This window comes from Ochlerotatus camptorhynchus, unplaced genomic scaffold (assembly GCF_037179485.1).
Source record: "Ochlerotatus camptorhynchus isolate MF236.1 unplaced genomic scaffold, CSIRO-AGI_Acam_v1.1 ptg000248l, whole genome shotgun sequence".
In the NCBI taxonomy this organism is placed as follows: domain Eukaryota; kingdom Metazoa; phylum Arthropoda; class Insecta; order Diptera; family Culicidae; genus Ochlerotatus; species Ochlerotatus camptorhynchus.
The window spans coordinates 2,646,574-2,659,503 of record NW_027040738.1 but is presented as its reverse complement, the minus strand read 5'-3'; the positions used below and the strand labels follow the sequence as shown (position 1 = coordinate 2,659,503).

General features: G+C 48.0%; 2 protein-coding genes across 7 annotated transcripts in view; both read left to right on the top strand.

The window, feature by feature from the left end:
• Positions 1-12,930, top strand: part of Mical (Molecule interacting with CasL) — a 203,680-nt gene that overhangs the window by 155,138 nt on the left and 35,612 nt on the right. For 5 of the 6 annotated variants that reach the window (XM_065226303.1, XM_065226301.1, XM_065226304.1 and 2 more), the window contains 5 exons: positions 2,500-2,751; positions 3,686-4,219; positions 4,282-4,441; positions 4,506-5,048; positions 5,110-5,225. In XM_065226303.1, coding sequence (XP_065082375.1) covers positions 2,500-2,751; positions 3,686-4,219; positions 4,282-4,441; positions 4,506-5,048; positions 5,110-5,225 — 1,605 coding nt within the window. The remainder of the gene's footprint in view (positions 1-2,499; positions 2,752-3,685; positions 4,220-4,281; positions 4,442-4,505; positions 5,049-5,109; positions 5,226-12,930) is intronic. The other variant, XM_065226306.1, reaches the window with a different exon arrangement.
• LOC135704825 (titin-like) lies at positions 5,536-12,314 on the top strand. Its single transcript, XM_065226342.1, has one exon. The coding sequence runs from the start codon at positions 5,536-5,538 to the stop codon at positions 12,055-12,057; it is 6,522 nt and encodes a 2,173-aa protein (XP_065082414.1). The 3' UTR covers positions 12,058-12,314.

The following is a 12,930-nucleotide window of genomic DNA, read 5'->3' as shown; positions in this document are numbered from 1 at the left end:
CGTTCGGCTATGCGACCTTTAAAAAAAAACACTGGCTACTTTGTATATTCTGACGCTTTACAATCATAAGAGAACTCGAGTTTTAAAAAAAAAGTTTTCAAATTGATTCTAAGTACCACGAAAATAACGTGATAGTAAATTCATTATTTTTACTAAATATTAAAAACCGGGAATGTTTTGAGATTTGAATCGGAAAAAGCGGGGAAAAACCGGGAATTTTAAAATGAAAATTCACTGGCAACCCTGTAATATATTCTGAGGAAAGTTATAGTTGATGGGGTTGTGATGTGATGTGATGTAAAGGATACCACTCATTGTTGCAAGGCCCAGCCATTAGACAGTGGATCATCCTCCAAGTATGACTTGATCAAGTACGATACCTGGTTGTATTCAATTTACCATTGTAAGAAGGGCCAAAAACGGAGGGGCGGACCCGTAAGCAGATGCACTTACGCGCAATCCGCGGGATCAGGAGAATCGCCTTCCAATGATAAAATCCTACAACCCGATGTAGAACAAGCCATCATACGAGGGAACGTCCCAATGAGTGGGGAGAAGAGCCCGCCGTCAATTCACGAAATGTTAATGACAGGGAGTTGGCAATTCCATTCTCCCCATCCAAATCGCTTCAATCCGGTGCCCTAATGGTCCCATCCCTCCCCTTTGCATTTAATGTGTGTATATATATATATATATATATTTATATCGGCATTACCCGTTAGATTTTGTCTACACAATTTTGACTTCTTAGCTTTTCAAAATATTTAATAAATACAAATCTTATCATCTGACCTATTTCGCGAGTCGTGCGAATCTCCACCACCAATGAGTCAACAAAAGTCACGCACTAGTGGGGTGACTCTCCGTGCAATCAAATGAAGAGTCACCTCACACGAGTTATAGTTGATGGGGTTGTGTTGCCAAAACCGGGTAGGCACTGTATCTGGAATTTTTTGAAAATTACTGGAAAATCAGGGAATTTTATTTTCTTCGTCGAGTCGACACCCTGAACTTCAAAGGTTTGCCCTTGGTCATGTTTCAATAAAAAAAAGTTGAATCATTAAATATATCGCTAAATATTAAAAATCAAGATTTTTTTTAATTTGATCCGGGAAAGCCGGGAATTAACCGGGAATTTTAAAATGATAATTCATTGGCCATCCTGATAAATGATCTGGAAATAAGTGTATTCAATGATTTGTATATCATTATAAAAAAAAAACAGTTAAAAAAAATTTAATAAAAAATTAAGCTCGAGTACTAAATGATGAACTAAGTTAAATCTAAAAATCACCAAATGGCTCTATCAACTGTGTAGTGATTTATCATGTTGTGTCTGCTCATTCATGTCGTGTTCTACTTATGTTTCATGCTTAAAGAAAGTTACATTCCAACTTTCGCCTCATTCGTAGTTGTATCAGTCAACGACTCGTGCCGTCAGTGTCTGTGATTAAAATTGACAGTAAAATGAATTCCGTAGGCATAACAATAACAATGATCGATTAAATCGCCTTGCCCCTCGAAACCCACTTGATCGCTTGAAACAGCAGCGAATCGCAATCTTAGTCCGAACCGATACTACTCATACTCAGAGTGTTCCGGCATACCTTTCGACCCTCCTCTACAGCTAACGTAGGCCTCACGTTGATAGTTGCGCCTTTGTTGGTTGTGTTGATACTGCCGCTCTTTCACACCCCCTCAAATCAGAAACGGCTCGCGCTTCCGCGCTGTCTCAGGTTCGATTGCTCTTGCTCACCCCGACTCTCTCAATCCGTTACTCATATTGACACATTAATATATTTACAAACACGTAAGATAGTAGGAATAATCAAACAAACAAACAAACCACACAAAGAATGTACCTAGTTATACGATAAATAGCTTGCTGTAGACTACCTCATACTGCTCATGTGCGCTGTAGGATTAAGTGTAACGCTTCTCCCCAATAACGCGAAACATTCTGGACATTGTGCACTCACGCTTCCTAGATTTACTCATATTAACCCAGTTCCTTAGGATTAAACCTGTAGAATAGATTCGATGCCGTGTAGAGCTAGATTCTCGATTCCCGTTATTTGTGTTACCCCATACAACTGCCTTTCCCATTTACCCTATCAACTAACAATATACCGCCTACAGTTTAGTTTTTTGTTTTGTTTCATTCTCTATATTCATTTTTTGCATGCTGAATAAATTGGTACTTGATTAAAATTGCAAATCTTAGTTTGCGTTTTCTTTTCGCCCATCATCGTTCGTTCGCCCACCAACAACCACCACCAAACGAAGAACCATCAGGGAATCAGCTCATATTTCACACAATTCGGTCATTAAAAAAAAATCCAAGCTGAAAACCATCGTTTCTTCCCCATAATTAAAATCAAGCAAATAGAATAGCATAAAATGGTAACGGTTGTGTAACGTCCAATTGTGTCCAATTTCCCCTCCTCTTTAAAATGTGTGCAAACATATACAACAACTACAAAAAACCAACGAATGTAGGAGGAACGCACCCGCCGCCTGCAGGAGATCGAAGCGAACCGGTTCGATCGGCAGACGAAGCGACGCCTGGCGCGGGCCCAGCAAACGCAAAACTTCTTCACCAGCCTCCACATGCTGCAGGCTAACACTTTACTGCGGGAAAGTGGTGACAGTTCCAGCGCATTCGAGGACTACTCGCTCTTCCTCTACCGACAGGAGGCGCCGGAGTTTGGCGATCGCGTCAAAGAGCTGGAACGGAAGCTGCTCTATCCCGTAAGGAAGGGGACAATCCCTCGCCCCCCCCAGGCGCTTCCTCACGCCTGTTTTGAGGGGTTGCATGACGCTGTGTGATTTTCGATGATCTAATACCTAGATGTGTGGCATAATTCCTGTTGTATTTGCCAAATATGACACCTTTAACCTAAATGCCCTTTCCCATTCGTAAACCATGAAGAGTGGTTCATTTTGATAACACATCCTAAACTCTTCTCGGTATGGGATGTGACTTCCCAGAACAAGCCATCTCCAACCGAAGACCACAATGCTGTTTGTGTTTGTGTCAATCAATTTGCCCCGTCTAATCGTCCGCTTCTTGAGAGTCGTTTTCGATTCTTCTTGAAACCCCCGCAGCTGTGTACGCCTCATTAACAGCTCGTTCTTCTGTAACTGCAAAGAAAAACAAAAAAAAAATCGCAAGTGGAATTTATGTTACCCACTTGATCACTTACACTTACCGTTTGCTCGGGCGGATTTTACGATTTTCGAGTGCTCTGCCCCTTAACAGTCGTGGCTTACCGAGAACATGTGTTTTAAATTTAAAAACGATCAACTTCGTTGTTTGACTTTTCGGTGCTGCGTTCGTTGTTTTCTGTTTGGTTTTCTTCTTCTTCGGCGCCCGTTGAAAATTGGTTGTTAGTTTGCATGATTAATTAGTAACCTTCCTAGGAAGTAGGAACGAAAGAACCACTGCATGCCACTCTGTGTAACATTTACTTCCTGTAGAGTGTAAAACTTTGTAGATAGAAGCCTTTAACTCACCGGTAGAAACCTGCTTCACTGATCATCCCTGCCCTAACTACCTCCTCAAACCTTCTGGTCCTTCCTAACCGCACGCAATCCGATGCGCGTTGCCGTGTGTCTAATCGAGCAAACCCGAGAGAGCAACCATGGCAATACGAATTCTCTCTTTCTATCCCCGGTCAATCAGGATCGCGATCGCGGCCTAGCAGCGGCATATCCGAAAGGGCTGGCCGGTGCCGATGGCGAACAGTTTAGCGATCGGATCAAATCGATGGAGCAACGGATCGGCGGCAAGCATGTTCCGATCGCCGAGAAGAAGCCGAAGGATCTGCTGCGGGCGATCGGCAAGATCGACAGCAGCGATTGGAATGTGAAGGAGATCGAGAAGAAAATCGAACTATCGAAGAAAGCGACCGACATTGGCAAGAGCCGTGAACGCGTTCCGAAGTGGAACCGCGAGCAATTTTTAGCTCGCCAGAATAAGCTCACTCAGCAGCCGGACGACGAAAAGTACAGGGACATTGACAGTTCACTGAAAGCGATCGATCGACAGCTGAAGGAGGGCCACAATCTCGATCTAGGCGAGCGCGGTAAGAATAAGGTAGCTTCCATTGCTGGACAGCTACTCAGCACGAAGCAACAACAGCAACAGCAACAACAGCAGCAGCAACCAGAACAACATCATCATCATCAACAGCAGCACCAATCGAATCCGAAATCGGTAAGACCTTCTCGTTTTCAATAGCTCTAAATGTAGCCCAACTGATCGAATTTCTATTTTAGACCTCCAAGGCCGCGCTGGTTCTCACTTCGTCCGGCGTAGCCGAGAAGTGCCACTTCTGCAAGCAGCGCGTCTATTTGATGGAAAAGATTTCCGCCGAAAACCTGATCCTGCACAGATCCTGTCTCAAGTGCCACCACTGCCATACCAATCTTCGGCTCGGTAAGTAATCCATCACCGCTTTCGCCGTTTCGTGTCCCTAGCTTATCATTATGTAACTCAACAGGAGGATACGCCTTCGATCGGGACGATCCCGAGGGCAAGTTCTACTGCACGCAGCACTTCAAACTGCCTTCGAAAACATACAAACCGGTGCCGAAGAAGTCGCTGGCTCGGGCACCCCAAGCGGACGGCAGCAAACAACCATTGGCGATCTCGGCCGAAGCTGCAGCTGCCGCCACACAGCCTTCGACGCCGGATTCGAAATCGTCCGGATTCACAAACTTCGATCTGCTCGATCGCGGAGAAACACCGGAGCGTATCGAGTTCGAAAACGCCGACGAGTCCATTTCGGACGGCGAGGCAGCGATGGAGGTCATCGACGAGAACGAGTGGACCGACCGAAACTTCGGTACCGAATCGGACGAATCGGAGGTGGACACCTCCAGTTCGGATGAGTCGGATAGCGAAAGCGATTCGGACTACGAAGAAGCGGCCGGATCTCCACTGGGTGCGCAGACGCTTCAGCTGGCTTCGGAGTGGATCAGCGATAAGCGGTTCACCAGTATGGTCGATAGCGATGATGACTTCTACGGGTACTCCAGTGAAGGTATGAATGTTTCTTGACGGCTACAATACGGGATGAGTTTCACTGTCTTTTGTTCCCTCAGATGACGAAGCGGATTCGCAGACTGAAGGCGAAGAACTGGCTCGTGCTCGTGAGATGCGAATGCAGGAAGTCAAACTGATGCCACCGCCTACGATGCCTACCGACACGGAAACCGAGGTTAGTACCCATCTCCTACCATCACCAGCTCTCATCCCCACCCCCTTCACAAAATCCCCACGGTGATGGTGATTCTTTAATTCGTATCTTCTTTTTCTTTCTTTTACCCCATTATAAACATTGACTTGTGAAATCGATCGAAATTGCAAATAATTTACAGGTTGCCTCCAAGCAACAGCCACCAATAGATCCTTCTATAGCTCCTAATCAGTTCAGTAATCCTAGCGTCCTTACTGTCAATAACCTACCACAGCCACCGGCGCAGTTTGCACCAGTAGAATCCGCCGAAGATAGGGCTCTGAGGGAGAAGATGCTTCAAAAGCTTAGCCTGCGCGAACAATGGCTTCACTCCTCGCCTAGCCCACCACCGTCGTCGCCATCCTCGTCGTTGGCTGCGGCACCTACCGCGGTCGGCGCCGCCGAAGCTTCCAAGGCGAAAACATCCTTCTTCGGTGGTCTTATGAACAGCATTAGCACGCTAATCAAAGCGCCCAAAACACAAACGCCTCCTCCTTCGTCAACACCACCACTGCAAACCCTCAGCGACTCGCCACAAATTACCATCACCAATCAGACACCACCGGTCAAAATTGAACCTCCTCCGGCGTCGCCATCGCCGTCATTGCGCCATGCCAAGTCTTCCGCCTCCACACTGAAACCACCCCCTTCGCCCACTCCTTCCCTGAAGAAGCAGAAACGTTCCGAGGTTCCACCCTCACCATCGCCATCATTGAAGAAACCGAAAACCCCCGAAATTCCTCCATCTCCGACGCCATCCTTGAAGAAGCACCGTAAACACAAGAAACCGAGCCCCTCGCCAACGCCGTCTGCGGGGAGTGAGGATGCTGCGTTCGACGAAATGTTCAAAGATGATCTGAGCAGTGGTCGCAGCACTCCGCTGTCCAAGCGCCGAAGCCGACCAAAGTCCTCCGCCAAAGTTCGGGACGATGCTGACGATTTTCTCGAACAGATCAAGAAGGACCAGGCTGCGCTGGATAAACGCATGAAGAAGGTTGAGGCTAAGAAGTTCCAGAGCAACATGCAGTCAATCATGTCCGCGGTCGAGGGTCCCCGAATCGTTGGGGTGCGAAGCGAGAAGGACGTCGCCAAGTTCTTCACCTCAGCCAAAAAGAATCAGTTTGACCAGAAACCGAAGCAACTGCCCAACAAGGACGTCTCCGCTTTGCAAGGTGTCAATTTGTCCAAGTACTTCCCCACCAGCAGCAGTTCGACTCCTACCAGTGCAAAAGCTAGCATTGGATCTCCGTCTTCGGTCTCTAGCGTAGAAGGTTCCCCCATGATGCCCCGCAAGAAGCCGGACGATGTTGAACTTATGAAATACTTTGGTCCCAGTACGGCAAAGTCCTCTCCGTCGACCCCCTCGTCCTCGATGGTCTCACCGGCTATTTCACGAAAGAACAGCGTAGAATCTCCGGGAGTCGTACGGAAGGCAGCTCTCATCGTTACTTCTCCCAAACCAGTCGCTCCAGCAGCATTAGCTCCAAAACCTCCGGTTGTGCCTCTTCCACCCAAAAAGAATATCCTAGCTTTCCAGGCTGTCAAAAAATCCAAGACCGAATCCGCCATGCCGCCATCTACCCCAGTTAAAAATGCACTTGCCTTCCAACCTGTGGCCAAACAAAAGTCACCTTCACCCAAACCTGCAACGAAGAAGGCTAACTCTCCGACCAAAAAACCCGTTCCGAAAAAGTCCCCCGACTCGGACGATAAACTATTCGATGACCTGCTGAAAGTGACTAGCAAACAACAATCCCCTACCAAACCCGAACCCACAACTCCCGAAGATGACCTGTTCGAAGATCTGCTCAAAGAAATTGACGGGTCACCAAAGTCCACCCGTAAGATCCCTTCTCCCAAGGTCCAAAAAAAGTCCCAAACCCCTCCGAAAAGACAATCTCCCAACTTGGACGAAAAGCTTTTCGATGACCTGCTAGAGGAAGGCGACGAATCTCTACTCGACAACTTTGACGAGATCCTTGGCCTACCTAAGAAGCGTCAGAGTCCCAAACGTACCAAGAAGAAGTCCCCTCCCAAAAAATCTCCGCCGACCACCGAAAAGCTTCCCAGTGCCCCCAAGATGACAATCAAGCGCCCGCCGTTCAAAATCGTCGTCCCGGTCAAAATGCAAGAAACCCTGGAGGAAATCTACCTCGCCAGTCTGTCAAAACTCGATTCGCGTTCAGCGTCGATGACCAGTTTGAACAGCAAAGCCAGCGATCCGGGTGATCTAGGTAAGGTGGAGGAAGCTTTCGAGAAGTTACTCGAAGCACCGGAACCGATTCCGGTCGGTAAACCGGCAGAACCGCTAAAGATTCAGCCCTTTCAGGCCCCCCAGACGCGGACCGAGTCAAAACCGAATGGAACCGAACAAGAAGAAAAAGCTACTAGCGAGAAGGCGAAGAAGCCGAAGCAGGAGAGGGCCGTGGTATCGCCGGTACTGCCGCTAGATGCCACACCCGCACCAACACCAACGTCCGTGGCGAAGAAGATCGTACCCAAACAACCGGAAACACCGAAAATGCAACGTAAAACTACCGTCGATCAGCAACTTTCGAACGGCACAGCAACTACGGAAGCGATCAAAAAGGTTGTGGTTGAAGAATCGAGAATACCCGTTTCAACTCCCGTTTTGTCGAGAAAGGTAGCAACTTCTCCGGTGGCAACACCTGCAATGGCTAGGAAGGCTCCGCAAAGCTCGCCGCTCACGGTACGGAAGACGGAAACTACCACAGCGCGTTCTCCAGCAAAGACGATCGTTGAATCTACAAAATCAACCGAGCTAACGCCGGCGAAGGTGGTGATCTCTCAGAATGTCACCACCCCGAAATCCATTACCATTGTTCAAAAAGTCCTGCCGACAAAGTCCACGGTGGAAACTCCGACTGTAGCTCAGACCATAAACTCTTCAACTCCGCAGAGTACTCCCGTAACGGCTCGCAAAACAGTACCTTCCAAACTTTCCGTCGGAGTTGGAACAGAATCGAAGGTTGTGATTCCGAATTCGATTGCTCCGGAGATTCCCAAGTCTACTCCGGTGGTGGCTAGAAGAGCTGTGATTTCCAATACTTTAACGGATAACACAGCTCAAGTAAGAGTTGAACCTTCGAAGACTCCAGTGGCTGCAGAAGCGGGCATTCAGCAGATCAAGTCTAGCACTCCCAAGTCTACTCCGGTGATGGCTAGAAAAGTAGCACCTTCAAGTACTTTAACGAAGGCTCCAATGGTCGCTGCAGAATTGGCTGGTCTACAGATCAAGACTAGCGCTTCCAAGTCTACTCCAGTGATGTCTCGGAAAGTTGTACTCACAAGTACACCTCAAGTCGAAGTAGTCAAACCCTCAGCTGCCGCAGATACTAAGACTATTATTGCTAAACCTACTCCAGTGATTCCTCCTAAAGCTGTTCCTGCGAACTCCACCGCCCCAGACACTGCACCTGCAGTGTTCGAGGTTACTAAACCTTCCACACCGCCAAAACAGGAAGTACAAACCCCCATTGCGAGTGCGACAAAGGCAGAAGTCCTACCCCAGCGTGAACGCAAAATGTCATCCGATGAAATTTGTTTCGAAGAACTACGCAAGAAGCACGAGGCTATCTTCCGTGCCGCGGAGGTGATCTCACACGAACCTCCCAAAAACACCGTTGATAACCAAATCCAACTGGTACAGGTCCGAGAAGTGGAAGTTCCTCGGACGCTCTCCGAATTCCGCAGCACCATGATTACCCGGCATCCTCATCGCTCGGAGGACAAACCGGACGAGGAAGCTACTCCGGTACTGCGGGACAAAATCAACGAACTGGCCATGGAAATGATGCCGGGAGCGAACCTCGACGATATGGCCGATGAAATGGCCGTCCCGGCGGAACGGAAAAAGTCCTCCTTCCAGAAGATGTTCAACAAGCTTCAGCGTGCCAAAACCATTGCTGCACCGGAAGGCTCTTCGCTGAAGAGTCTTCTGTCGCCCTTCCGACGAGAGGAGTGCAAAATGGAAGTCATTCGTGAGGGATCTATCAAAAAACCATCGCCGAACCCTGCGAAGCCTAAGCCGTCTGAAGATTCCAAGGATTTGATGCAGATCAATTTGGATCGGTCTACTCAAATCAAGGAGAAGTATGTCAAACAGAATGCACCTTCTCCTCCGAAACCAGTGCCATCTTTGCCGAAGGAGCCCGCCGCTCAGCCATCATTAGAGAGGAAGACTTCATTCAAGATTCAGTCCAAGGTCACTGAGAGTGAGGAACAGAAAATGCCTGTGCCAGTGGAGCGAAGATCTCCCGTTAAAAAGCCAAGTCTTCCGACTGCTGTGGATAGTGCGCCGAAACCACTCGAGAGACGATTATCTACGAAGAGTCAACAAGCTTTGTCAGTTGTAGAGCCTCCGAAGCCCATGGAGCGCAGAGCATCCTTCAAAATGGTGGTTCCGGAAGACATTGACCAGCAGCTTAGCATTCTTAGTCGTGAAACGAAAGACAAAAACGAGATTTTGAGCTTTGAAGATCTGCTGAACAGCGTTGAAACGGTTGAGGTGATCAACCTTGACGACTTGCTCTCGTCTGAGGATGAAGCCGATCGAAAACCTGTTAAGTTGGCTACCCTAGCGGAAACCAAACCACAACCGGCACCTCGAAGAAAAAGCCCGAGTATTCAGGTGCCTTCAGTTATTAGCTCTAATGTAGAAAAGCCGGCTACCCCGAGGAACAGCATTGGCTCGCTAACTGAAAAAGAGTTCAATCAGACAACGAAGGAATTGACGGAAAAGTTCCTTACCTCAAAATTGCAGACTGAACCGAAGCAGGACATCGTCAAGAAAGTTGATCCGAAGTTGGAGCTAATGATGACGACATTGACTGATACTACCGACATCCCGGAACAAACGGATTTGTTATCGAAGGTGGATGATGCAGAGCTCATCAACACCTCGCTTAGCGCTCTTCCGGACATCGTCAACATGACCAAGAAGCCGATCGAGGAACCACCGGTCTTGAAGATCTTAAGCCACACGGATAAACTAAAGCACATAACCTCGCACATCCCACAGGAAATTCAAGTCTACACTCTTCATACGGAAGACCATAAGCCCGTTGAACCGCAACCATCCACCAGTGGAATGAGCGGTGACTACGCCAGCATTCTGAGAGACATTTCATCCGGCCTGGTCGGAACGGACATGGTTGGACCCGTTTTCTACGAACCGCCTCCAACGATGGATAAGAAACCGAAATCGGACTTCACCACCTACAAGCATATGTTGGAGGAGAAAGCGAGAGAACCGGTTGACCTAAGTCCGCAGCAACCACAGCGTCCACTTCGTAAACCGAAGCAACTGGAGCGAAGTGTTTCGCCGATGGTCGGTAAACCGTTCGACAACTCCATCTGTATTGATCCGAGGCGCGCAAAGAAGTCTTCCAGCATTGACAATCTGGTCGTTGAACAGGTGTTCGTCAAGCAGAACAATAAAGTGGTCGATACATTCTACGTGTTGCCAGATCAGCACAAGCAGCTGAAGCGTCGGTCTAAGTCGTTCGATAGGTTGGACGTGCCGGGCTATTCCAAACCGGGTAGACGACATAGTAAGAAATCGTTGGAAGAATTACGTGACTTCGGTTTCGATATTGAGCCACCGTCGTCGTGCAAGCAACTGGTGAATCCTCGACTTCGACATCTCCATATGGATGGGTCGGATGAGGACCTGTCAAATTTGCGCGAGAACAACCGGAGGAGAGAGAACATGAGAAAGTGGAAATCGTCTACTGATGCGTCCAAACTGGATGCGGAAGCTATCCGGGTTGATATTGATAGGGAGTCTCCGATTCCTCGTAGCACAGACTTTTCTAAGTGGGAAGCCATCTTGGATCGTGGTGTTCCGTACTATAAGGAGCCCACGGTACACAAGAAAGAGGACATCAAAGCGCTAGAGCGAAGGCTGGAGGACTTGAAGGTGGAGTGTAAGCCACGTCGGAAGATTTCCGGTAAGACGGCTATTCCTAAAGACTACGATCCGGAGGAATACGTTCCGAGGATCAACCGTAGGGCGATGGATTCATTTGAAACGCCCGATTCAGACCTACCGAAGTGGTACGATCCGGATGAATATGTCCCGAAAGCACAACGTGGACATCATCACCATGAAGTTGACGTACCCATCAGTGTTGCCAGATCTCATCGTATGTACGACTCGGATATTAATACGAGCAGTTCCGGTCGACCGCAACGAACCTCCGCTTACGAGGTGGACGTTCCGATCAGCCGCACCGGTGGCCGGTACTATCCGGATACGATGCATCTGGACGATCTTCCAATGTCGCACACTCTACCCAAATCGAAGACTTCCTCTCACGTGCCGTATACATCGAGTAGAACGAGCGATATGCCTGCTAGGGATGTCCCGAAAACTAGATATTCCCGTCGGACCACAGCTGACAGTAGCAACATTGTGAACCGCAGCCAAAGACTTCACGAGAAGGCGAACAAGTTCATTCGCTCGCAAGTGACCAGGAATGACCCAAATCCCTACATTCGTGAAATGCTGGAAAACGATAGCGATGGTGATACCTATCCTATGACTAAATCTACCGCTCATCGCGCACCCATTACAAGCAGCTCATATCACCCAATATCCACCTATGGTTCATCCGGTTCGGCAGCCATGAGTCGCATCACGACCAAAGCCATTACCCAACCATCTCGAATGACTCACTACACCCGTAAGGACGTTCCTTCTTCTTCTGCGGGTACCAGCAGATCCTACCGTAGAGGTGGCGACCCCCGAGGAGACCCCTCCAATCGCCGAGACAACTGTTCCATCTCCTAGACAGTCCCACTTAGCAAATGCCTACCCCCACATCATAGAAAATTCGCCCCGTTTGGAAGCCATAAGTCAAAACTCGAACATTCATAGCCAAAACATAGAAAATACATCGAATTACTAGTCCACCCTCCCCCTACACCAAAGACAATAGAAACTATCCCGGATTTTGGGTACGATTTAAGCTGAAATGAAGGAAACTGATAGACGAAAGCAAGCGCTAAAGACAGAGAAAGAGAAAACGAGAGAGAGAGAGAGGTAATCCAGTTGTTTCGGTGTGAAATCTGTTTGACATTTGGCGTTGTTTGTTCTCTTCTGACTGATTTGTGCGATGAATCTTTATATTATAATCAATGTGTTTGCTGCTATAAAACATGATCAATCGCTGATCACGTACAGGATCGCCCGGAGATCAGCGGTTGAATGGCCACAATTCTCGTTATTAACCACAAAACATCGAAAACATCGAATCATTCAGAACCCGAAATAAAACATCGAAAACACTGCTGCACGACGCCTGTGTACCTATCAAACAATGACAGTTGCTTACTTCTAAAACAAACAAATCATTCAAAATACTGACACCCAAAAAAAAAACATCGAATCTTCTTTCGATTAAATCGTACCCGAAGAGACGCTTTCAGTTCCTCCATACAGGCTGATCTAATGTGTTGTTGACGTTGTTGCTCACTAACCCCCCTTGTGCCGGAAGTAGTGCCACTGAACTGCCCGTTTGCTATTGCTCTTTGCGCTATCCTAACCTCCCTTTGCCGCTCTACCAGCGAAGATGCGTTGTTTTTATCTATCATTGTAAATTTCTGGGTTCGCTTTTCAGAATGTCAATATTGAGATCTGTCTAAAGCGGCGATTTTCTCGTTT

Excerpts from the sequence above, each read along its gene's own strand:
- LOC135704825 (XM_065226342.1), top strand. The coding sequence starts at position 5,536 with ATGCTTCAAAAGCTTAGCCTGCGCGAACAATGGCTTCACTCCTCGCCT.